The sequence below is a fragment of the Maniola hyperantus genome, chromosome 3 (assembly GCF_902806685.2).
Source record: "Maniola hyperantus chromosome 3, iAphHyp1.2, whole genome shotgun sequence".
Taxonomy (NCBI): Eukaryota; Metazoa; Arthropoda; class Insecta; order Lepidoptera; family Nymphalidae; genus Maniola; species Maniola hyperantus.
The window spans coordinates 17,387,868-17,414,875 of NC_048538.1; the positions used below are offsets into that span (position 1 = coordinate 17,387,868).

Below are 27,008 nucleotides of genomic sequence, written 5' to 3' on the forward strand. Positions count from 1 at the left end.
CTGCAAATAACGAGTGTAATGAGGTGAAGGGGTATAGGTGTGAGATTCTGGCGCCATCAAATTTGCTTGAAAGATTTAAGAAGTCGAGCATGTGCGCACGTGAAGAGCTGGCATAACAGGCTCGATCGAGTATCCCAGTTCCGCCAAAGAGTGCAGTGATACCTCTAGTGGATGGTCAGTGCCTCAGCTGACCCCTGAAGTGCTCAGTGTAATGCGGAGCGGCGCGGAGGTCGCACGTGCCATGTGGGTGCTCGTGTTCATGCTCGCGGGCGCGCTGGTCGCAGGTTCGTAGTTCGCGCGAAACACGGTCGATGACCCCAGTGATTTATGCTAAGGATAAGCTCCCATACGACACCGATAGCTCCACTTTTTTTTTCTCCATCTTTCATTGATATAAAAACCAAAGATTTCATTTTAACGACATTTTTAAAACGATTGCCCAAAACAACGAGTGTAATGTTTTAGGTTCCATGTATGTTTGAATGTATACGTGAGTTTCTTTATTCCATCGTTACTTCTAAATGCCTGAACAGATTTGGAGGTGTGGAGCATCATCCCAAGTGACACAGTCTAAAAGTTTTTGAAAAAATTCAATATGGCGGCTGTATGGTGTGAATCTCTCTGTGATTTTTTTTAATTTTATAGTTCGTTTTTGACAGGGTTAAAAAAAATTAGGACATTTCTTGTTACTATGAAAGTTACATTTTCATTCTGCTATAAAACTTCCAAACTTACCAAAAAAATGTGCCACGATTTTTCGTAATAAAGGTTTTTTGGGAATTTCCAAAAACGAACATTGGTTTACAATCTGATCTCATGATTTGAATTCTTGTATCATCATCATCATCATGATCAATCCATGACCAGCTCACTACAGAGCACGGGTCTCCTTCCGAACATGTGTAATACCTAATTATTCTTATGAAATAAGTACAAACTTTGAATTTTCACAAGATTTTCATGCGAGGCTAGAATGTTCGGTTGTATATATCAATGCTTTGTTAGTTTATTTGCCGGTGAGGCTGCCGAGTGAACATCCTTGAGCCAGAGGCTCCTTTGGTTTTGTGTTTTTTGCTATTCTGAGAGAAACCGCCGGCCGTAAGTATGCTCAGCTTGTAGGTATCCCGAATGCCCAGTATTACGGCACAGCCTTCTCAAATCGTTCTTCTCGATGAATTTTAGTAGCAATGAACAGGTACCTAAGTAGATTTTTGCGCTGGATTTTGACCTGTTTAAATTCCATTTGACCGGCCTATACTATGTACCTACTACCTACCAATTTTGTTGTGGGCTCTTCTCAGACCTGGGCGCATTTGGAACCCTCGTAGCTTTAGTTTTAAGTACGTATTAATTATCACCACTATATCAAATAATCAGCGTAAAATTTTACCTATCTCTATAATATAAAAATGAATCACTAAATGTGTTGGTCATCGCAAATCTCGAGAACAGCTGAACCGATTTCGCTAATTCTTTTTTATTATAATATTCCTTGAAGTACGAGGATGGTTCTTACGGAGAGAAAAATTTTAAACATTTGAATCGACTGTAAGGCGGAACGAAGTTCGCCGGGGCAGCTATTTCTTAATAAATAATTTGAGCTTGAGTTTGAATTAGAAAACAAATTTTTATTTTTCTCATCTAACTATAGCCTGTTCTATAAATATAGATTTTTGTTACTATTCAATGATTTGAGATTGCCTGATGCCTTAATAAAGAGACATTCTATCATTTTCCATTATAGGTATTTCAAAATGTTTTTCAAAGGCAAATTTAAAGGCAAAATATGTTAAATTTTGATTAAATAGACAGCAGAATAAATAATAAATGAAATGATATATTATGCTGGCTAGGAAAATACGTACCTTTGTATTGTTTCAATAGACAAATAATAGTCTATATCGTAAGATCTATATTTGTAACCTTTTTACATTATTATTTCGCATGATATGATGTCATATGACAAAAAGTAATAAAACTGTTCCATGTTTTAGTCGCACTTTGTCTAATACAGTCGTAATAAACGAGAACTGGATTGTGCGCGGGTCGCTCTCAACTCAATAGAGTTCAACGCGCGCGCGGCGCTCCCGCCATGTTTACCTTATATTGGTTCAATATTTAATTAATAACCGCCTCCGACGACAACTATCTAACGAGGTCAATTTAATGTATTCTCATAGGGTCTGAGAGAACTCTCGGCTATGTCAAATAGTAGCCTATCATCATCATGATCACCCCATCGCCGGCTCACTAAAGAAATCCATAAAGACCAGCGAGGTCTTTTTTTATAAAATTCAGATACAACTTACCCTTACCCTTATACCCTTATACCCTTGACTACAATCGCACCTGGTGATAAGTGATGATACAGTCTAAGATGGACGCGGGCTAACCTGGAAGGGGTATGACAGTTTTTTATTAAACCCACACACACCTGGTTTCCATGCGGCATCGTACCGGAGCGCTAAATCGCTTAGCGGCGAGGCGTTACTAAAATTCCAAACCCCTGCCGGGAATCGAGCCCAGGACCTCCTCCTAATAAGACAACAGCGCTTACCCTGCGCCATGGAGGTCGTCAATATAATGTCAATATCCGTAGGCAGGTACGCGGCAGAAAAGAATGTATATCGACCTTAAGAAAACATGGGTATGAGTGACAGAGCCAACGCTCTACAAAGCCGAAATGTCATTCTAAAGGGCGATGTACATTACTTTCTGCCTCGTACTGTAAACTGTAGTGGTAATTATTGTCCTGACAAAGCCTGAGCCACTGACACACTTGCCGCTGACATTGGCGTTAGAAGGCACGCATGCTAATTAGGAAAACAGGCACCGATTCCGTTGTATTTCTCTAAACTAAATTTAGAGTATCTGCATCCTTTTCTTTTTAACAATGCTGAAAAGGACAGAACATATGAACTCTATATTATATTATCTATATATTTAAAGACTCTAAATTTTAGTGCACGCTATTTAAACAGTAGGCTGGCGACTGTGCGCTAAAATCACGGGTTTTAACATCTAAAAATTAAATTTAAAACTGTCAAACTGCGTCTGTCCTTTTCATATTACATTAGTAAGAAGAGGCGAATACTTACTCTAAAATTAGGTTGTGCTCAGAATCAGCACCACTGTGGCTAATTCCGTTTTACACAATCTCTAAACTAAACTTAAATGACACGTCTAAATCTAGTGCTATCCCTACTGTTGCTTGCGGAAAAGGATGGCACTAGATTTAGACCTGTTAATTTAGTTTAGTTTAGAGATTGTGTACAAGAGAATCGGCCCCATTCTTAAGTTAAGATATTGTGTTAAAGTGATAACTTTTTGGGTTGCATACCCCAAGGGTTCTATCGGGACCCTATTAGGCTATTACTAATATACATCTGCCAATCCGCACTTGGCCAGCATGGTAGTATGGCCATATCTGTGCTCTGTAGTGAGCCGATGATGGGCTGATCATTGATCATGATGATAATTTATTATGAAAATGCTATTGAGTGGCTTTTTCTGAATTTTATTTAAAAGTTATAGTACAATCATAAGTATTTAAAAGTTATGGTAGAATCATAATATTATCAACTTACAGTGATGAAAAACAACCTAGGTATATATATGTATTTAGAAATCAGAAACGGTTACTTTATTCCCCAATGACACAATATACTTAACAGTAAATGCACTCGAGGGAAAATACGCTCTTTGTACAGGCCAATAGATATTAAATAAACAGGTCAGCCAACTTTATTACTAAACTAAACTAGCTACGAAAATAGCTTATTCCCGCGCACATCCGACGCGCTTATAAATAATGCCCATTGTCTCACCGGCAATTAGAACGGAATAAGTGAGGCGCTTGAACTCCTTGGAGAGTCCCACCGACCACTGGCTTGTATCTTTCAATGTTGAAACAGTTTTCAGTCAATTTCGCCTGTCAAATCTCTTGCTGGTCTTTTCTTCTGGACTTCTCAGTCGAAGCTGCTTTTGGAGCTGATGATAGCCTGGTAGTGGTATTTAGCGATGGGCATAATTGTTCATTTAAAATAATTTTCATTTGTTTCCATTTCATTCATTGTTGTTTTTCTTCACAGTTATTTACAGGCAACTTTTCACGAAGTTCCGTTCTCCATCTCCGAAGATAAAAATCGGAACTTTACCAAATTGAAATAGGACCACCTGTGAAGTATGTCCTACAAAACAAAAAAATCGGCCAAGTGCGAGTCGGACTCGCGCACTGAGGGTTCCGTACTACAATCGTATTTTAAAGACACTGCGTTATAAATCAAAAACTATTATGCCTAAAAATAAATAAAAGTCTGTTTTAGAATGTACAAGGAAAGCCCTTTCATATGATACAATTATGTTGATATGGTAATTTTACTTTAAAAGTTGAAAATAGCAATATTTGTTCATGAACACATTTTAATTTTTTTCTTGTGATGCAACCACAAATTCACGGTTTTCTAATTTTTCCCCTCATGTCTGCTATAAGACCTACCTTTCTTCCAAATTTCATAATTCTAGGTCAACGGGAAGTACTCTATAGGTTTCTTAACAGACCGACAGACAGACAGACAGACAAAAAAGTGATCCTATAAGGGTTCCGTTTTTCCTTTTAAAGTACGGAATCTCTCGAATTGAGAACCTCCTCCTTTTTTGAAGTCGGTTAAAAAATGGATACCACTGCTTTAATGTGGAGCTCGGAAAAGCTATTCAGTCGGATACGATAACATGAGCATTCTTATCACTCCACAGTACACTTACATAATACACGGCACCACATTCGTATAGTTTAAGCCCCGCAAATTGCTATTGCGCTGGAACCATGTCGCATTAGCATCGAAATGACGTCATTTTGACGTCAGCCGAAATAAAAATATAGCATCAGCTCAGTGATGTGGTTATCTAACTCTATGCATCAGCTCGAAACTTTAGTCTGACGTCACTAAAATGGCGGTTGGTGGCCACGCGCATTAGCAATTTGTGGGACTTATTATAACATATAGCAACCGTGCCAAGTCGGGAAGCGGGTCGCCAGTCGCCAACGCGCTAGTGTAAATTAATTGTTAATTTATTAACATCAGAATCAATTTATATTGATACCCAGTGTTTCCATGTACACGGTAATTACCGTAGATGCACCGTAATCTTGGACGATTTAACCTAAGGACGCGCCTCGCATGATTATTCCCCTCTGTCAATAGTAATGGATTTTTAATCCACTGCGTTTATAAACACTGTTTGCGGAATCGATTTTGTCATTGTCAGAATCGTTTTCGATGTGTGACGACGTCTTACACGCTGGGTGAAAAATGCCTGTTTGTGCCGTTAGTGAGTGCAAGAACAAATCAAACACATCAAATTTACAAAAAGATGGAATTTCATTTCATAAGTAAGTATTTTTGGTGTAATAAACGCTTTCTATAAATTAAATTACATAAATTATTATAATAAAATAACAATCGAGAACTTTACCGATTCAGTAATTGAGTACGTAATAATTCGGTAGAAGCGAGTCACACTCCTCACGAGACTATATTTTGTTTTTTCGTAACAATTGCAACCCTCGATATATACAAATTAGGTTAAAATTTGAATACGCGTGAACAGCATGAAATTACGTAGTAGTACGATAGTGATTGCGGTTCGATTATCGATATCGATGAAAACATTTTCTTTATTATTAACGACTAAATTACCGTCTTCAAGTCAAGTAAAGAATAGTTATTATTAATTACCACAATTTTTTCGCTACCTATACTTGTAATAAAACTGGTCGATTTCTGTGATTTCACGTACTTAATACATTTAAAAAAAAATTAAAGCAACGCAATTTTAGTGATAGGCGCGAAATGTATAAAATTTATGTATTAAATCGCCAAGAATGTACATAACATTAACCTAATGGTAAATAATGACGTGTTAAAAATAGAAGAGGCCACCGTGTGTGTTTACTAATTTATTTTCATAGTATCATATCTGTCTTATGGAATTTTGCTGTGGGGTAAAAGCGGCAGGTATTGAGAAAATTTTTGCATTGCTAATTTGTAAGGGCAATACGTGTTATATTTAATAACTTACATTTAATTTTTTTGGACAAAGAGTACACCATATTGGAATTACCATGTAAACCCAATGTGCAATAAATAAATGATTGATTGGAAAGAAAAAAACATTTTATTGATTGATATACCTACTAATTATGTTTGGTAGGCTTTTGCGCGGTCAGGTTTATTTTGTATTATATAATAATATAAGTCATTAATAAGCACATTTTCACTATCGAAATTTTAAATGAAAATTTCGTTATATAAAAAAATACAAAAGATTAAAAATGATATAAAATAAGTAAAAAAGTATGTGCATATTTTTTAAATAAATATTTTTCTTATTTTTACGTTGCATTATTAGTTTTTGGGATAATTACCTATTAAGTGAGGTGAATGTATGCAAGAATACGCTACGCTGACCAAACACTGGTTTTAAGTAATTAAATACGAGTAATAAATTCTTACTTCTACTTTTGTTTCTGAAAAACTATCGATATATTTTAAAATATCGATACGGTAGCATCGCAAATCAATTTGACTGTCTTACACTCGTAATGTCTTTGTATGTTGATGTATATAACTTATTAGTGTGCGTAAAATGTAGTAGTGTTGAAGATTTAGATATGTGTGTGTTAATAATGACACAAAACTTTGTTGAGTGAGTGTGTCAAGTTGTCTATGTAGTGTTTCCTCGTCCCGCACCAAAAGTGACAGAAATTTTTATTCGTAATATTAGGCGCGTTACAAGTCCATAGGTTAAATCGTCCAAGACCGTAATTCAGCCCTAATCTACCGTCAAGGTAATATGGCCATTACCTTGACCGTGTCACCGTAATACAAAATCACGTTAAAAATTCATAATATACTGCGTAATAGTAGTATTTCGTCCTTATTCAAGCAATTAGGAAGGAGTAAAATGTAAAACTAATGAGATTTAACAAAATATTAATATGAATTAATCCGTATATGAAAAAGATATTGCTATGCTAGGAGAGTCAGATTCAGAATAATATTAATAGCTGATTAAAAAGCTAATTCGTGACGTTTTTTTCTTTTAAAAATGACACGGTAATTTACACGGTATTCTTTTAGCTAATCCACCGTAATTTAATCTAGAAACACCGTAATTTTAACCCTTCAACACGGTAATTCTCGATTTACATATGGAAACACTGTTGATACCAATAAGGTATCAATTCCAAAAATATATTAAAAGAACATCGGCATGGCAAATTTTGTATGAACTTTGCCTTTGTGATTAAATAAGAAATTTCATTATTTTTTATAGCGTAGATGCTACATGCCGATTGAGCGCGCTGAAAAGTACTACAGCGCCATCTATTTGTAGCTTTATAGAAACTTGAAATTTTCATAGGTTGCCTAGGGGCAAGTTTAAGGTTTTAAAAATCCCGTGGGAACTCTTTGATTTTCCGGGATATCCTACGTCACTCTCCAGGTCTTAAACTATACCCAGGCAAACATCACGTCGATCCGTTGCACCGTTGCGACGTGATTGAGGGACAAACCAACAAACAAACACACTTTCGCCCTTATAATATGGGTAGTGATTACCTTGTAGATAGTGGTACCCTAAATAGATAGGTACAGGTACTTTAATCTGCTCCGCCCGCATGTTTCCCTGACTAGTCATCATAACCAGTGAAATCAGAAAGCTAAGCATAAATTACGACTATGTTTTAAAATATATCAGGCAGGCAGACAGACACACTTTCGCATTTATAATGTTAGTATGGAAAAGTATGGATGGTACGGAACCCTTCGTGCGCGAATCCGACTCGCACTTGGCCGGTATTTTAGAACCGACTTTCAAACTGATCTTGTAGTCTAGTCTACAGCTATTTTATGTTTGTTAATCAGATATAATACATATATCGGGTAGGTATCATTCGGTGTCATTAAACTTTGATTATCAAAGTTCATTTTTTAGACGATCGGGAAACCCCACTTATTATCTACTAGCTTATGCTTGCGACTTCGTCCGCGTGGACTACACAAATTTCAAACCCCCTATTTCACCCCCTTAGGGGTTGAATTTTCAAAAATCCTTTCTTAACGGATGCCTGCGTCATAATAGCTATCTGCATGTCAAATTTCAGCCTGTTCCGTCTAGTGGTTTGAGGTGTGCGTTGATAGATCAGTCAGTCAGTCAGTCAGCTTTTCCTTTTATATATATAATATTGAGATTAAGTATCAAATATCGTGAGGAAACCTGCATGCCTGAGAGTTCTCCATAATATTCTCAAAGGTGTGTAAAGTCTGCCAATCCGTAGGTGCTTAGCCAACGTGGTAGACTATGGCCAAACCATTATCATTTTGAGAGGAAACTCGATGCTCAGTAGTGGGCTGCTGATGGGTGAACATGATGATAATGATTAGAGGTTAGTAATAATAACCCCTAGTGTAGTTCACGCGGACGAAGTCGCGGGAATAAGCGCGTTAAAGTATTCTCTTTGGTAGAAGAACCACAGAATATACATTAGCATTAATTGTCATAGTACCTTGGTACCTACTGGTTACTGGTTACTGGTTAGGGAAACATTTGCTTTGGAAGTCATGTATACAATCGAGCCACGAACACTCACTATTATACACCTTTACTTCCAGAACATAGAGTCCATTTTCGTTGGGCATTTTAATTTTTATATTATATTCGTATACCGAAATAGTATAGGAGAAGAAAGTACTTCTAATACGCGGTGAAACAGCTCATTTTTCAGTGCTCACTCCAAATTAAGCGTTTGTATTCTTAAAAGGTTCTTATTGCCAAGGAATAAGGTTGATTTTAGACTGATTTTCTTGTGGAATGATAGCAGAATTATAGCGGTCACATTTGCATATATTATCGCTACGAGTGGACAGAGAGGTACATAGGTGTATATTTTATGTGGGCTAATGACGTAAGGTTGTTTATAAGTCCCGCAAATTGCTATTGCGCTGGAAACATGTCTCATTAACATCGAAATAATGTCATTTAGACGTCAGCCGAAATAAAAATATACCATTAGCTCAAAACTTCAGTCTAGTACTGACGTCACTAAAATGGCGGCCACGCGCATTAGCAATTTGCGAGACTTATACACCGATAACTATTTTGTAGCATAAGCAGAGTGAACTAGAGTGAGAGAACCCTTGATGAACTCGATCCTGAATCGATATGTCAAATAAGGCTTTGGCTATGGTCCAAATTACCTCCTATGTCGATGCTATGGTCACAGTTGGGGAACTTCTAATAAAACGTCACTGGCAGGCGTCAAATGTTAGTACATTTGTCGCAGATAGCCCTAATGTAGCCCTATTTTTCTATGATTTTATGTTACTGTAAATTATGTTATCACTTTACAGAAATAACATAATTTATTCAAATCTTCTAAATATATAAAAGAAAAAGGTGACTGACTGACTGATCTATCAACGCACAGCTTAAACTACTGGACGGATCGGGCTGAAATTTGGCATGCAGATAGCTATTATGACGTAGGCATCCGCTAAGAAAGGATTTTTCAAAATTCATCCCCTAAGAGGGTGAAATAGGGGTTTGAAATTTGTGTACTCCACGCGGACGAAGTCGCAAGCATAAGCTAGTTTTGGTATGAAATTAATTAATACGGAATTTTTAAAAGTTGTAGAACAAAAGTTGTTAGTATTAATGACAACAATTACGTGCCGAGAGCTTTCTGGTATTTTTTATTAAACTTGTAGAACAATGCGTTCCCAGGTAGGACGACTGCCTAGCGCTGGACATACTCACATGGGCGTTCCCATGACCTCTGCTTTGCATGGGAGCCTATTATGTTACATTTTTTACTTCTTTACTTAATATTATAATTTATTCCACTTTTTTCGGGGCTTTAGTTAGATATACCTAGGTACCTATATCTAAGTAGATATAAAAACAATAGGTACACCAATATATCTACTATATTTTTTTCGGACATAGACATTTCGGACATCTCCGAAAAAATAATATATAAATAGGAAACAATTCAAAGTTCAAAAATAATAATTGTTCTACATGCGGGCTTGTGGTTCTAATGAATTAGGTATTCTATGACTTTCATGATATTATGTCAAGATTTTACCACCAACTTGGAAAGTAAATAAATGAATGACAAGTCAACAAACCAATAAATAAACCAATAAAATGGGTAGTGAAATATGGGTAGAGATTGCCAATGAACCCAGAAATTCTGTTTTATCACTCTTTATATAAAAATCTCAACAACAAAACTTTCATGATATTGAATGAATGAAAAAAGTTTGATCATAATATTGTGCGCATTAAAAGACGTGTGAACGTGGACAAGTTGCTTTGACCTTAATTTTGGGTTAAAGCAATTTCTTTGTTTTCATTCACATGATTTTTTGCCATCTCTTTTGTGTCCAAAAAAGCGAATAATAATATAACACGGCCAAGCTAGATATTATTTACATACAATACATACTGCAACTTTCGTTTCGTAGCCTACTCTAAATTACTAATAATGTCAGTCAAAAACTGTGTTCAAAACGCAACGGAAGTCAAAGTCAAATTTTTAGAGAGCGAGAGTATCTTGGTAGATATACGGAATACCTTTAACTACTGGTAGCAACAATAATATGGCCAAAGAGATATAAGCAATATCATCATAATCAACATCGCCAGCTCACTACTCAGAATAAGATAGGTTTAGGCGATAGTCCGCCACACTGGCCAAGTTTGACGACCTCCCTGTCGCAGTGGTCGTATTAGTGGGAGGTCCCGAGTTCGATTCCGGGCAGGGGTTTGGAATTTTATAATTTCTGGTCTGGTCTGGTGGGAGGCTTCGGCCGTGGCTAGACATCTAGTCACGTGCGTTGACTGAACCGACGTTGATCTTAGAAATATAGCACCAAATTCCATCTCAACGGGTCGGCATCAGGGTACAGTACTGTTAGGAGCGGTACCGCCACCGCAATGGGGTTATATTGAGCCGTATGCCCTTGCGATTGGGTGGTCGGAGCCAGGAGCGACGTAACAGTGAGACGGGTCCCTGCGGGCGACCATTCACGGCCGCGGTTCCCACGCTCCGACCAGTTGGACGGCTATTTGCCAATCCTGATTCTATGGCTTGTTTATGGGTGGATTTGTAACCAGTTAGTGTCATAGTAAACTCCAATCTTGGCGATATCCAAGGTGAAATGTAAACAAACTTCGAGCGCAAAGTAAGGATAGTATGGAAGTTTTATAAATTAGTTGGTATAAATGGCTCATTCCGCCGTTTCGTGCAAAAAACATATCCAGAGTAATTAACCTATGAAAATAAGACTTTAATTGAATAATTATTTATTTAAGGGGTACAGGCATGAACACTTTAGAATCAGTATTGCACATTTTCTACTTTTATGAATTAGTTTTTTTTTAAACTTAAAAATACCTCCTATTATTTCATTCCTCTCTGATTCCGAATTTGGAATTCAAAAGTTTGTAAATTTTTATTTATGTTTATTTCAATGGACTGCTCCAATTAATATGTCATATTAACATCTAATACATAACTCAATGAATAAATATTTGTTTGTTTTAATAATGCTTATTTATTTTTTTAAACCGCGATTTTAAGTTTTGTCACTGTAAAAAAATCATAACCATCCGTATTTGAACGAATTTAAAATTTGAACGTATCTGTACGTCTACAACTATGGATTTGGGCAAGACGTGTTTCTACAAGTCAGTTAGCCAGGGCGACGGAGCCAGAAGGGCGTGCGCGTGTCGATGTCAAAATTATTCACAATCTTTTCACTCGGAATAGTGTTTCGTCAGGAAGTAATTTCATCACATTCCCTTGAATTCAGAAGGTACAGTGGTAAGTAAATTATTATTTTATCAATAAATGTTTACCTTCTTAGTCCATTTTGTACCTATTTAAAATTTGATTTGATACTGAACTCAATCACGAACTTATTTCAAAAAGAGTTTAAAAAAATCATTCATCTCCATTTCATTACTATCCTTACCATCCAAATTTATGCAGGATGGTAATGAACACTTTTGGAAGGTAATGACTGATTTTAATTTCATAAATATTAATTCATAATTTCATATCTTTATGATCACTCTGAACATCGTCATTTATTCTTCGCACCCACCTCCGCGTCGCCTACACTATCAACTGTGAAGCTACTAACGATTTAAAACAATCGTACATTTTACCTATAAAAAAGTTACTGTCATTATTTCAAGCTATGAGTTTTGTTGTTACAAGGCCGTATTTTTGTATATTTATTAGGTATTCAGTACTCAAATGGCGGAACCCGTAAAAAGTTAACAAAGGAAGAAAAATTGACAAAAGATAGGCAACGTAAACGAGAAAAGTGTGTTGAAATAAAAGCAAATCCTGAACTATATACTGTACAAAAGGAAAAAGAAAGAGTGAGATATTTGGCGAGGAAAAAAAAGAAGCAGATAATTAGCATTAAAAATATGACTCCAAGGGTGCAACGGGAACAAAGGAAGCGATGGCGAAAAAACTCACAAAGCTACTTAAACCGGAAGAAAGACCGAAAAAAATAGAAAAAATACTAATGGAAAACTTACCACCCCACAGTGATGCTAGTGACTCAGAAAATCATTTATACCCTCAATCAGATCCTTTAATAATACAAGAACCAGGTCCAAGCAATCAAAATATTTCACAAAAATTATCAAAACCTATGAATTTAATACGTCGTATGCGTTACAAACATTTAAAGATAATTAAGATGCTGAAAAATAAAATTCATAAACTAGAAATTGAAAAGGAGGCGTTACGCAAACGTAATAGTCCTAGAAAAGCAACTGGTCCAAAAGAAAAAAAGGTGGAAGAAGTATTAATAGATATACGTCCAGAAAAGAAGAAAGAAACTGATAAAAAACAACTGATGTTTAGTGGAACTGTATATTGTAGAAATTTACAAGAAAGCTATAAATCAGTGTCTAAAAAAGGCAAGAGAGAAGTTGCAGATTGTTTTATTAAAGATAAAACTATCCAGATAGACGAATCTGGTGTTCATTGTGATAAAAATGAAGCCACAAATGTCAATGCAGATCCGTCCATATTAAACATAAGCACGCCAAGCATTTTAAATAATATAACAGATTCAGATGATTTAGAAAATTTACCACTTCTGGAGGATTTAATCGAGTTAAATATTTCACCATTAACAAATATAGCTTCCTCTTCGGCAGCTCCAAGATCTCCTAAAGTCAAGATTTTATCTGACGTACGTTTAAGTTGGGAAAATCGTAAATTTTATAAGGAGCCAAACAAAAGACTTTTTTTACCAATGCGCCCAAAAAATCTGGCAGCATCTTTCAACTCTGACCACCGGCATTTTGTTATTCCACCAATTAAATCAGAAAACCAAAACAAATACATTATAGATGTTAATGAATCAGATGACGATAGCGACGAATTCAATATTTTTTAAGTTTTATCATGTTTAGGATTGCTTTTGAATTGTGCAGTGCTTATTAGTTAATTCAAGATGTCATATGGGTATTTGTTATTATTTTTTATATTTTAAAAATTGGGTTTAAGCATTGCAAAAATTAGAATACTTACTTTGAGTGTCGGTAAACTGTAGTCATTTATTTTTTCATTATTTATTTTGTTTTTGTTTCTTTAACTCTAGGAGTTTTATCAGTGAAATACTGTGATTTAGTTTAGCTAACGAAGCTACGAAAATTAGCTGCCATCATTTGACTATTGGTAGATTAGCTAGTTAGATATAAATTAATCAGATGACGATAGTGACGAATTCAATTTTTTTTATCTGTTCATGTTTATGATTTATTTTGAATTGTGCTATTAGTTATTTCTTGATTTCTTAAATTGTTTCATTATTTTTTTACAGTTTAGAACCATGGCATAATTTGACTGCCAGTAGACTAGCTAGCTATATTTTTATCGCATCAATAATAATTATATTTCAGTTTTATATTATTCAAATATATTTTAACTTTATTCTTATTATATTAACTTATAAACGCCAAAACTTTATTGCAGGCTATTTATTGTATAATAACTTTTGTGTTAAGACAATGTCGTAGAAATTATTCCGCCTTGTTGATTGTTTCAGACTGATTAAAAATAATTACTAAATAGAAATAAATACCGTTGATTACATTGTACTGAATTTCTTTTATTATAATTATCTTTTTTATATTACTATCCTTTGCCTTAAGTATATATCCAAGCCTAATTTCATTACAATCCAATCAATTTTCATTACCATCCATCTGTAAAATTTCAATTACCATTTTCTTGATAACTAAGTAAGATACAAAGGTGCCTCCCACTGATTACCAATTAAGGATCTCTCTAGAGTAGATTAATAAGAAAAAAAACACAACATGAAGTACTTTTTTTTATTCCACGGAATGTTCGTTTTTTGCACGAAACGGCGGAATGAGCCAAATACGTAGTTTAAATTAAATACAAATTAAGTAGATTATATGAAAAGGTTTTTAGATTTGATGTTGTATATGACGCTAGACAAAGACCGGACGGACGAACTTTGAGGAAACCTTTATAAATGTTTTGGTAGGCAAAGTTAGCAATTATGTGCCAGCATGATTTAAGATAAGATTAGACCTTGTTTCCAAATATTACGATTTTGTAACACAAAAAGATTAGGAATCTTCCATGTCATCATCATTATCTTTTATACCCTCTATCTCTACATAATCTACTTATACTCCGTAAAAATGTCTTCTCACGCGCCATTTTAACACTATGGGTCAACTGTCATGTCAATAGAACGATACACCTTTAAAATAAGGACTAAAATCGTATTTTTGACATGAATTTGATACAAATGTAAAAATGGCGTGTGAGGAGTCATTTTTTACGCATAATACCTACTTGTATATTATATTAACTTGTCTAAATTAGCCTATAGGTACTGTCCCACAATGGGCAAAGCCCTCCGTCCAAATTTTTCCACGCCTCCCTAATTTTGTCCCTCTTCGGGCGACATAAATAAATAAATAAATAATAAATTTATTCATAAGAATGCAGGTGACATAACATGGTTATAAAATTAGTTGGCGAGCCTTATGCATTCTACCTTAGAATATTGGTGTATGAATATTTAAGTATTACATTACAGTTAAATTTTTAAAAACATGTAAGTACATATAAATTACAAAATCTTTAAAATTATATAATATTCAGAAAGTAAATTAAATTAAGTCATACAGAAACAAGAGAAAAAAAAAAAAAAAAAAAAAAAAAAAAAATAGAAATAATAGCAGTCATTTAAATTTTTACATGTCATACAGAGGGGATACCTAACTATTGCACTACAAAGACCATAATTTATTTCAGTCATCTAATCTAAGTCATCAGATTTACATTATTTAGATATTATTTTAGACAAATTATTTGAGCTCATCAATCAAAAATTCCGAGATGTTGTAATAACATTTATTTATAAGCAGCTCATGAGTTTTCCTCTTGAAATTATTTATAGTAGTGTTTTTGTAGTTGTCAGGAAGTTTATTGTACACAGTTATTGCCATATAGTGTGTACTCTTTTCAAACATCTGTAGTCTTTTAGGAGGCACAACTAGTTTGTTCCTTCTCTGAGCTCTACGAGATCTCACCTCACCCAACTCAGCATAAGTTTTAAAATAGTTTGGGTTTTTCTTTACTAGTAATAGCAATTCATATAAATATTGACAGGGTAAGGTAAGAATATGATGTTTCTTAAATAAAGGCTTACAGGTATCCAATGGTTGCAGTCCACATAATGCTCTCAGACATGCTTTTTGTTTTATAAAAACTTTATTAGCAAATACCGAATTTCCCCACAGGATAATCCCATATCTTAATAGTGATGAAACATACCCTTGGTAGGCTATTAATGCTGTTTTCATATCTGAAGTTTGGTGGAGCCGTCTGAGGACATAAATAAACTTATCCAATTTGCTGCATAGGTTTTCAACATGGGTTTTCCAATTAAAATGCCGATCGATTATGAAACCTAGAAACGATGTAGACTCTACATCTTCAACGGCAGATCCCATATAGTTTATTTTAAAATTTGATAACACATTATTATATGGTAAAAATTGGATAAATTTGGTTTTTTGCATATTTACAGAGAGGTTATTTAGTTCCAACCATTTTATTACATTAGACAACGCTTCGTTTGCATCAAATTCAATAGTTAATTTATTTTTGCTTTTTACTATGATAGTCGTGTCATCCGCATACATTATACACTGTTGATTAATAAAGTCGGGAAGGTCGTTGATGTAAAGGAGAAACAATAAGGGACCCAAAACACTGCCCTGTGGTACACCATACGGATGTTGGACTTTATATACAGAGCGATAAGCCTTACAGCATGAATTTGTTGTTTGAAGAATTTCTACACATTGCATTCTTTTGCTAAGATAACTTGTTAGCCATTCTAAACATTTTCCTCTAATTCCATATTTTTCAAGTTTATCTAAGAGAGATTTATGACAAACTAGGTCAAATGCTCTAGTCATGTCAAGAAAGATTCCTATGACATTAAATTTATCATTTAGGCTTTCCGTAATAATTTTATTCAAGGCATAACAAGCTAAGGTGGTACTACTATTTTTTATGAAACCATATTGTTCATTTTTCAATAAATGATAAGATGATATAAAACTATATATTTTATTGTGCATTATTTTCTCCAAGACTTTCGAAAGAATTGGTATTAGTGTTATGGGGCGGTAGTTATTTATATCATTTTTATCACCCTTTTTGAAAATAGGCTTAATGATAGAAAGTTTAAGCCTGCCAGGAAAAACTCCTTCTGTAAAAGAAAGATTTACTATGTAACTTAGTGGCAACGCTACATAAGTGGCGCATATTTTTAGAATTTTTGTGCATAAATTATCGTAGCCAGTTGAGTTAGTATTCTTAAGGTGACGCAGGACGCTCGACCGAAATTGGCAGCGCACGTGGGTAACATGTTTGCTTTTCACATGACATTGTATGAGAAAGTTGAGAGGCACGATGATTTTCACCGAAATCAAGCGCGCGAAAAGGGTTTAAGAAGAGTATTTTTGAGAAAAAACTGCTGAATTTATGTTTGCAAAGTAAAGTTATTTCAAGTAATGAATAAATAAACTACGTCTAATGATAAATTGTTTTAGAATTTTCATATCCCTAATCTTATTTATTTACATCCAAAGTTGTCATTAATTTAGTGTTAAAATAGGAATCTTTTGAGCCTCGTAACTTTTAAATCAATATTTTTTTCAATGTTTTATATATCAATAAACCTAGATAATGACTCGATAAATCGATACAATTCTTAGTTTTGTGCGTACAATATCGAATATTGTTGTAATTTCCCTCCTACGTTTGTATGAAGAAAGCACTGAACTGAGTCCCCTTAAGTCCTAATATGGTTTTATGCACATCGTTTGCGATTACTGGTGTAAGGTATAAAGTCTTGTCATTAGTACTAATAAAGTTACTTATGTTATGCCTAGGGACAGTCGGGTAAGATTTTTTACTAATGTTTAAAAAGTAGTTATTGAATTCCTCAGCAATTTCATTTGGATTAGAGTAAGCAGTGCCCTGCGATTGAATGTTATTTATTTCTGTATACAATGTTTTCCGTTCAAAATTATTACTTATTACATCCCACGAAGCTTTACATTTGTTCTTTGATTTCATTATAAATTTTTTATTTGCAAGAGATTGTGATCTATCAATACATGCTTTTAGTAGTTTTGAATATTTAGTGTAATTCTTTTTATTTACGTGTTTATTTGATGGAGATAGTACATATTTCAGATAAAGACGACGCTTATGTATGCATGATCTTTTTAGGCCTTTGGATATCCACTTATTTTTTATTTCTTTGTTAACTTTTTTAATAGTGATAACTGGAAAACACAGTTCATAAAAAAGACTTAAAAGTTCATGAAAGCTATTTAACGCACTTTCTGTATCGTTTTGTGAAAATACTTCTTCAAAAGATAGCGCAGATATACATTGTTTGAACTTCCTAATATTATCTGGTGAATAGTCTCTCCGTTTTTCAAACCATACTTTTTTCTTGAAAGCCATACATTTTGGCTTCTCTTCTTTGAATGAAATAGTTTGTGCCGTTTCATGGTCTGAAAGACTAAGGTAATGTATGTCAGATTTTGCCTCTATAATATTACTCACTATAAGGTCAATACAGGATGCTTTCCTTGTTGGCTTTGTTATGTAATTAGTTAAGTTATAATTTGCAAGTAATGCATTTAGTTTGTCAAAAGATTTATTTTTGGTTAGTATATTTATATTCCAGTCACCACATAAGATTAATTTTTTTTTAGAGTTTGGATTTAATTTATATAGTAAGCTGTCTAATTTTTCAAAGAATAGCTCAATATCTGATGAAGGAGTCCTGTATAAGCAGACAACAATTAAATTTAGAGAAGTAATCTTTACGCCACAATATTCAAAATTATTTTCAATAGGTTGCACCACTTTGTATATTTCAGTTAGAGGAGTGTATTCTAAACCATTTTTTAATACAACACACGTACCTCCTCGCTTTTGCTTAGTTCTTGTGAACTGTGAGGCTACTGTATAGTTATTCAATTTAAGGTTTTTTTCAGACCCCCGCTTTATAAATGTTTCAGTTAGGCATAATATGTCAATACTTTTCCTACCTTACCTACCTTACCTATCTATTCATCTCGGCATCGTCGCCTCGGCCAGCCACTCAGATGTTGATGATTTTGGGGGAGTCCAGAAAGTCCTAATTCAAAATATTCAATTAAAAAATAGTAAAAATCTCGTAATTACCGAAAAAGTTCGCGATCGTGAGAAACAAAGAAGGCGCGAAATACTCGGTAGGAAAAAAACGAGGCGCATGTCCTTTCAAGGTACTTCAAGCTAAATTATTTCAGAAGTACAAATACTGAAAATACGGAAATATTTATGTTTCAGAAAGTCACGAGAACGGCAGATTCCCGTCTAGCAATAGAGTCCTCAGAGCCTTGAGTGAGTACCGGCTTTCTTTTATGCACCCCCGTAAAGGAGAAAGTGTGTCTGTCTGTCTGCAGGCCTCTCACGCCCTATCCATTCAACCGATTTTGTTTTGACAAAATTTGGTACATATATAGCTTGCATCTCGTGGAAGGACATGACTACTAGGTATGGGATGCCTTACAAAATCTTCACACAAATAAAATAATAATCTTCTAACGTGTATTATTTCAGGTAAATCCGAGCAACAAGCAGGGTGCCTGTACGAGGGGCGATGGCACGCGGCCGGTTTTCCCGTACGCACGCGGGAGGCGTGCCTGGCGTGCGTGTGCACGCACGGCGCGCTGTCGTGCCGGCGCCGCACGTGCGCGCCGCTGCCCGAGCCGCCGCCGAGGTGCCACGTGCTGCACAGGAAGGGAGACTGCTGCCCCGAACTACGATGTCCTGGTTAGTATATCCTTCTCCTTGCATGGATACAGAAGCTCATAATAATGGGGTCTTCTTCTTCTTCTTGAAATGCCGTCTCCTATATCGGAGTTTGGCAATCATTAGGGCTATATGCACCTTGGACACGGCTGCTCGGAAAAGAGATCGGGTACCTACTCTTCCCGTACCATTGGCGTAAATTGTTTAGCCACGATGTTCTTCTACGGCCTGGTGATCTTCTGCCGGCTATTTTCCCCTGAATAATGAGCTGAAGGAGTATTTGTCGTTGACTATGGTCGTATTGCCGAAGTACTCCAACTTCCGCACTTTTATGGTCTTCAGGATTTCAAGATCTTTCTTTGCTTAGCCTTTGCAGTACAGTAGCATTTCGACACGCACCTGTACCCAAGAGATTCTCAACATTCTCCTGTATACCGACATTTCAAAAGCTTCTAACTTTTTACACTTTTTTTTCTTTAATTTATTAAAGAAAAAAAAGTGAATTCATTTTAATGAATTCTAGCCCCATAAACTACCGCCATACAAAAAATCACGTCATTTTATTACTACAGTCCAAGATCTATTGTCCCACTAGAATACCCCTCCCACTCCCAGTTTACCCCAGCACATGAGTAGATATCCCTATACCTACTCGTGTGCCCGTAGGGTAGGTATAGGCTGGTTCTAGTAATCCCTGAGTAATCGAAGTCGTCGAATTTTCGATTTGAATCGAAACAGTCCTAGTCGAAATTCCACGAAGCTATTTGCCTCCACGTTTCTAACTCGACCCGCTAGGATATGGGACGCCCTTCCGGTTTTAGATTTCCCTTTCAATTTTGATATGGGTACCTTCAAGTCGAGAGTGAATAGAAGTATTCTAGGCAAGCCCACCCCATCTAGGCTACATCGTCACTTGCCAGCAAATATGATTGACTCTTCTTCTCGATATTAAATTCTTTTTAGGTCGTTTACAATTATATTAAACTGCATTTTCAGATGGCATAAAATACCAACACGAGGCGTCAGCTCGACTTGATGACTCGGACATCAGCAGACCAACATCAATGGGCCACGGTATGTATCTTCTAAGAATTTCTTCTCATTCATCATGATCATGATCAACCCATCGCTGGCTCACTACAGAGCACGGGCCTCCTCTCAGAATGAGAAGGGTTTAGCCATAGTCTACTGGCCATGTGCGGATTGGTAGACTTCACACACCTTTGAGAACGTTATGGAGAGCTCTCAGGCATGCAGGTTTCCTCACGATGTTTTTATGAATTGTTGTTTTCGAAAGACACACTCACACACACACACACACGCTCATATACACAAATACAAACTTTTGCCTTTATAATATTAGTGTGAAGTGTGATTATGAGTGTTTCCAGCGTGCGTGGAGGGCGGCACGGTGTACGCCGCCGGCTCCGCCATGAGCTCCAGCACGGCCTGCGAGCAGTGCTTCTGCCTCGGCGGCGCGCGTCGCTGCGTGCGCCCGCGCTGCCTGCCGCCGCCGCCCGGCTGCCAGGCTCGGCCGACAGCCGGCGCCTGCTGTCCCCAACGATACTATTGCGACCATATCACTAAGCCTGTACACGAAAAAAACTCACATGGTAAGACCCCTTAACACATTTTTCAGTACTTACTCCCCATAGAATCTGATTTTAAAACAGGTGGTAGAGTCTTGACTTTGTAATTTGTATGAAATAATGATATTTGAATTTTTATAAGCGGGTGGGATGTTACTTGATGGTCTGAGACGATGTAGTATTAACTGCTAACTTGGAAGGGATAAAAGCATATGTTATAATTAATGACGTAATTAATGACTAAAGCTACGAACTTATGTCACACCATTTTCAGATTTTTTATAGGAAAAAATACATAATTAATTAATTAATTATTTGTTTCAGATTGTGTTACTCCCGAGGGTTCGTGGGCGTCGGAAGGAGAGCGGGTGAAGGCGGCAGAGACAGGCTTGACATGCATCCACTGCTTCTGTCTCCGCGGTTCCATCCGCTGCCAACACCTGTCCTGCGCCCCGTCCTTGCAAGGCTGCACGCCATTGGTGCAGCCGGGACAGTGCTGCCCTCATCAGTACCAGTGCGATCGACATGCTAACGGTAAGTGACTATCTACAGCTAGCATTGACTTCCCTAAGTCAATACCATCATCATCATCATCATCGGCAACACCTTGCCGGCTCACTATCGAATATGGTCTTCGTCCCAGAATGAAAAGGGTAAATGATGATGACCAATCATAGACAATTTATTACAAGTATCGATGTTTATTACAAGTATATATTAAAAGTATATATTAAAAGTATAAGCATTGGTTTATTACAAGTATAGATTGTGCCACACATCACAATGTGTGGCACAATCTATACTTTTTTTTTTTTTTTTAATATTACAATAAAACTTAAAGCTAGCCTTATCTAATTACTATATAAATCATGACCGCGTGGAATGGTGCCAAGAATACTGGCTGCATTTCCGCGCTGGACAGCCAGGCTGATCCGTTGCGCAAAAAATGAGCCAGCCCTTCTGTCACCAGATGAGGCTATTAATCGCGGTGAAATGTCTCGTAAAAATTTTTTAGCACTAAGACTCCATGACAATCTATACTTGTAATAAAATTGTATCTGGACGATTTCTGTGCATAAAATTGAAAATGTTAATGTAAATGAAAATGTCTGTCTGTCTTTCATGTACACGTTGTTAGGTATAATATCATAATACATTGCATTTATAATAGGCAGAATTTGACTGTACCTTTTTGTTTTTGTAACATCTCCACTATTACCCATATTTCTTTTCTTTCTTTCCAATCAGAATTTTCAGACTCCACATACTTTTGAGAACATTATGGAGAACTCTCTGGCTCGTGAGATAAATTTTCTTAATTATTTCATTGAACTTTCCAGGTACTAAGTCAAGTTTACGTCCTCAACGCCAAAACATACTGATATCTTTGCGAGATGAAGACCGCTCGTTCCACACATCGAAATCAACGAAACGTGACACAACAGCAAGAGAACAAACAACTGTAACTGATAAAAGCACGGCAGCTGTTACTGTTACAAAAAAAGATTTAACTACAACGGCCAAGGTGAAAAGGGAGACTGAGGTACCAAATATTACAAGTTTAAGTATGAGAATTGAGAAAAGCGAGACCAGTACTTCAACAATTGCACAAACTACTCAAAAATTAAATGAAGCAACTCAAACACTAGCGACTGAAACCACAACATTGGATGAAGCTTCAGAAGAACTCCCCACAGAGCAGCCTCCAGGATCTGTAAAAGTGATCATTAATGGGACAATAAACTGTACCACGGAACTATCCTCCACGTCTTTACTCTTAAACGTATCAGATACAAACGACACTGTATGGATCGACAGTCAGACTCAACCACGGATACCTATCATCAATACGATTGATGTGGAAACTCACACTTTTCCACCAAATGATATAATAACTAAAGGAAGTTATGACGAAGAGTATGATGACGATGAAACGTTTACCATCAATGTAACCAGCTCACTACGAACTAATACAAGTCATACAACCACCACAACAACAAAACCTTTGCCTGTCGTCCCAAAAACTGTCCCACCTGCACTTCTCGGAAAAGTGAATGTTTCTAAAACAAAGAAGGAAGAATACGACTACGATTATACGGAACCAACGTTACCACCATCACTGCCGAACTTAAAGTAAATATCCAAAGTATTTGATTTTTTCCCATTTTGAGGGTTCCGTACCTCAAAAGGAAAAAGGAATCCTTATAGGATCACTTCGTTGTCTGTCTGTCAAGAAATCTATAGGGTACTTACCGTTGACATAGAATCATGAAATTTGGCAGGTAGGTAGGATCTCTATGGTTTTATAGCACACGCAAGCGGAAAAATCGAAAACCGTGATGTAACCACAAATCTGGTTACATCAAAAAAAGAATTAAAATATATTCATGAACAAATAATTAGTAGGTATTTTCAACTTTCAAAATAAGATGAAAGGGCTTTACCTGTACATTCTAAAACAGATTTTTATTTATTCTTATGCATAATAGTTTTTGATTTTTCGTGCAAAATGTCTAAAAAATACGGCTGTAGTACGGAACCCTCGCTGCGTGAGTCTGACTCCCAATTGGCTGGTCTTTTTAACGTTTATTATAAAACAGTTTTCAATTTCAGAATTATTCCTTTTGTAGCAGCCGATGCCGTTGTAGAAGACGATGTATCATCGAAAGAAAGTCTTGATTACTCTGCATTAGAGAGAGAAGACAAGTTTCCAGTTTACTATCCAAGTAAAGAGACGAAAGATACGATTTATGCGACGCGTAAAGTAGATGTTTATAATCCAACACAGTACCCAATATTTATATCAAAGAAAGTTGAACCTCAATATCCTAGTTTGAGTCAAGAAGCCGACGATATGAACGCACCTTACCCAAGCATAAGGAATGAAATGCCAGGTCCCGTTCAGGAATACACAGTTACTGCTTCGCTGGGGAATTCAGCAAAGATAAACTACAAAGGAGATACCCCACCGACTGCTACAAATACCCAATTTGAAGTTGAGCCACCAGCCAATAACTTGTTCTCTCCACCAGTAGAAACAGAAGGTCAGTCCTAGTTATTAATCCACAACTATAATATCCATACTAATATTTAATTGCGAAAGTGTAATTGTTTCACGGCCCATTTTGACGAATTTTGACGCCGAGTATAGACGCTTGTTCCCAGAAACGCAACGGGACTTTTAAGAACCAAAATATCAAGTTGAAATTGCTTAAAACTCATGTTCAAATATTATGTAACTAATATTTTTATTTTTAGGTGGTTTCATACCGAAGGGCCCTGGAATTGTGGACGATTACTATTCTGTGTACCCCAGCACACCGTTAGGAAATATTGTGCCTCATTTAACGACATCAATGCAGATAGACCCAAAGGGTAATGCAATATTTCTGTTCAATAACTATTAATAACTGCACCGGCGAACTTCGTATCGCCTTCCATTCGATTCTTTTTCAGGATTTTTTTTAAATTTTTCTCTCCGTAAGAACCATCTCCGTAGTTCAAGGCATATTATGAAAAAGGAATGTGAATATGTGAAATCAGTTCAGCTATTCTTGAGATTTGCGATCAGCAACACATTCAGCGATTCATTTTTATATATGGATATACATTTTTGATTTTTAGGATTCCGTACCTCAAAAGGAAAAAAGGAACTCTTATAGGATCACTTCGTTGTCTGTCTGTCAAGAAACCTACAGGGTACCTACAGTTGACTTAGAATCATAGAACTTGGAAGGTAGGTGGGTCTTATAGCACGCGTAAAGGGAAAAATCTAAAAACCATGAATTTGTGGTTACATCATAAAAAAAATTAAAATGTGTTCATCCAATCCAAAATGTACTAAGTGGGGTATCAGGGCTTTACCTGTAAATTCTAAAACAGATTTTTATTTATTTTTATGCACAATAGTTTTTGGTTTATTATGCAAACCGTCGAAAAATATGACTGTAGTACGGAACCCTCGGTGCGCGAGCCTGACTCGCACTTGGCCGGTTTTTATTTAATTATTTATTGCATTTCAGATGAATGTGTCTCTGGCGATGGGAGACACGTTTCGGAAGGTGAATCAATTTCAGTGTCCTGCTCTGTATGTAGTTGTGCGTGGGGAGAGTTGCACTGCTCCCCGCGACCGTGCAGCACCCCGCCGGGGTGCAGGAGGAAGGCTACAGATATTAGCACAACCGATTTGTGCTGTGGGGAACTAATTTGTGATAAAAGTAAGTAGAGGATGTTCAACAAATTATTTCCTTTGAAAAAACTAAAAAGATTAATTACCTAATATCATTTTTTTAATGTGTTTTCAGTGAACAACACTACATCCATGCCATTGATGACAACGAAAGAAATTGAAATTGATCTAAATGAGACTGAAATAACAAGTAAATACGAAAAAGTATCATTCACTTACCACGATAGTACAACTACACCACGCGTTTACACAAATATCGATACAATAAAAAATACGAGCTTAGGAACGAATATTTCAGAAACGAACGAAAGATTCCAAGACAAGGACTTGATGATACCAATAACATCAGTCACTTCAAGCACCACTGAAAAATCATTTTCATATACAACCTCAACCGAAACTGCTAACAATGGGATTGTAGGAAACAATAACCATTCTCTGGAATACGATGAAGAAGATGATGATGAAGGATTTTCCCTGGGAAGTGTCCTTAAGCTCTTACTCAGTGAAACATACGACACTACAACTGAAGCACCTAAAAAGAAAATAACTACAGTATTAGCAAGCACGACGCCTAAAATGACGTCTACACCTGTTCCCACAACTAAAAGAAAACAATTTACATCTGAAAATGGTTTCGTTCCGGTGACTCATCGTTCTCCTTACGCACCACCGAAAAAGTTATATTCACCAAATACCATCAACAGAATTGACCATCTCGTGCTTGGAGAATCAAATGCTATTAGGAAGTCAACCCCGAAACCTACGTATAAGCCTGTTACGCAAACAACAACTAGAAAACTGGTGACAAGTACTAAAACTACACCGCAGCCAATTACTACGAAGACTGTAGAGATTTCCAGTAAAGAAGGTTTTGGGGGGCACTCTGTAGAAGTACATCCTCCTGCTCCTAATTTTGTATCTGGGTATGGATTAGGTTTACCCAAACTTGCTGGTTGCAATATTTACGGTCGAATGTATCGGGTGGGTAGAATCATCGCCGAATTGTCGTCTCCGTGCCAAGAATGCAAGTGCACCGAGCTCGGTGTGCAGTGCCGATCGCTAAGCTGCTGAACATTCGGATGGTGAAATTGTAGAATATCTTTCTACGATGAGTGATAATTTAGGTAAAGACTAAAAGCGTACAAAATTACAAAAAAATGGTGATTACATTCAACGAGTTAGTAAGATTGAGTTGTATGTTCTCATACAGATTACGTTGAATTAACTTTTGTACAGTAAGTATGTAATATGTGAGTCTTGTGTGTACTTATAGATAAGGTTAGACGTAAGTTTTATTCCAATGAATATTTAAAACTAGATAAATTCCGCCTGCGACTTCGTCTGTGTGGATTTAGGTTTCCAAATTTCATCAAAATCGGTAAAACGGAAGGGGCTGTCAAAAGCCTACAGGGCAAAAAGGCAGACACACTTTCACATTTATAATATAAGTATGAATCATATTAATACGGATTACGTTCAATTGCCTAAAAGTACGAGTAAATAGCCGTGGCGCGTTGGTTTTGATCTCAAATAGTAATACTTTACAATAACAGTATCATACTTTTGACTTTTTAATCAATTTTAATTACTGAGCTTGCCAGAACAGTATAATTAAAATAAACCGTCTTGTTTGGGTGAAATTAAATGATTGACTGATATAAAATTTTGTTTTTCTTAATCCGGCAAACTTACATGTTGGTGTTGTGGCAGTGATGTGGTAAAAGTGGTAAATGAAATAAAAGAAGGACTTAGTACA

The 27,008-nt window shown here is 36.2% G+C and overlaps 1 protein-coding gene across 1 annotated transcript; it reads left to right on the forward strand.

The window, feature by feature from the left end:
* Positions 1 to 218: 218 nt before the first annotated feature.
* On the forward strand, positions 219 to 26,840 carry LOC117996480 (mucin-3A). The gene is made up of 11 exons (XM_069509496.1): positions 219 to 284; positions 19,007 to 19,060; positions 19,280 to 19,492; positions 20,468 to 20,545; positions 20,863 to 21,084; positions 21,385 to 21,594; positions 22,401 to 23,193; positions 23,674 to 24,104; positions 24,319 to 24,435; positions 25,083 to 25,277; positions 25,365 to 26,840. Exons 1-11 carry the CDS (start codon positions 242 to 244, stop codon positions 26,321 to 26,323), a joined length of 3,315 nt encoding a protein of 1,104 aa, XP_069365597.1. The 5' UTR covers positions 219 to 241; the 3' UTR covers positions 26,324 to 26,840.
* The last annotated feature ends 168 nt before the right edge of the window (positions 26,841 to 27,008 follow it).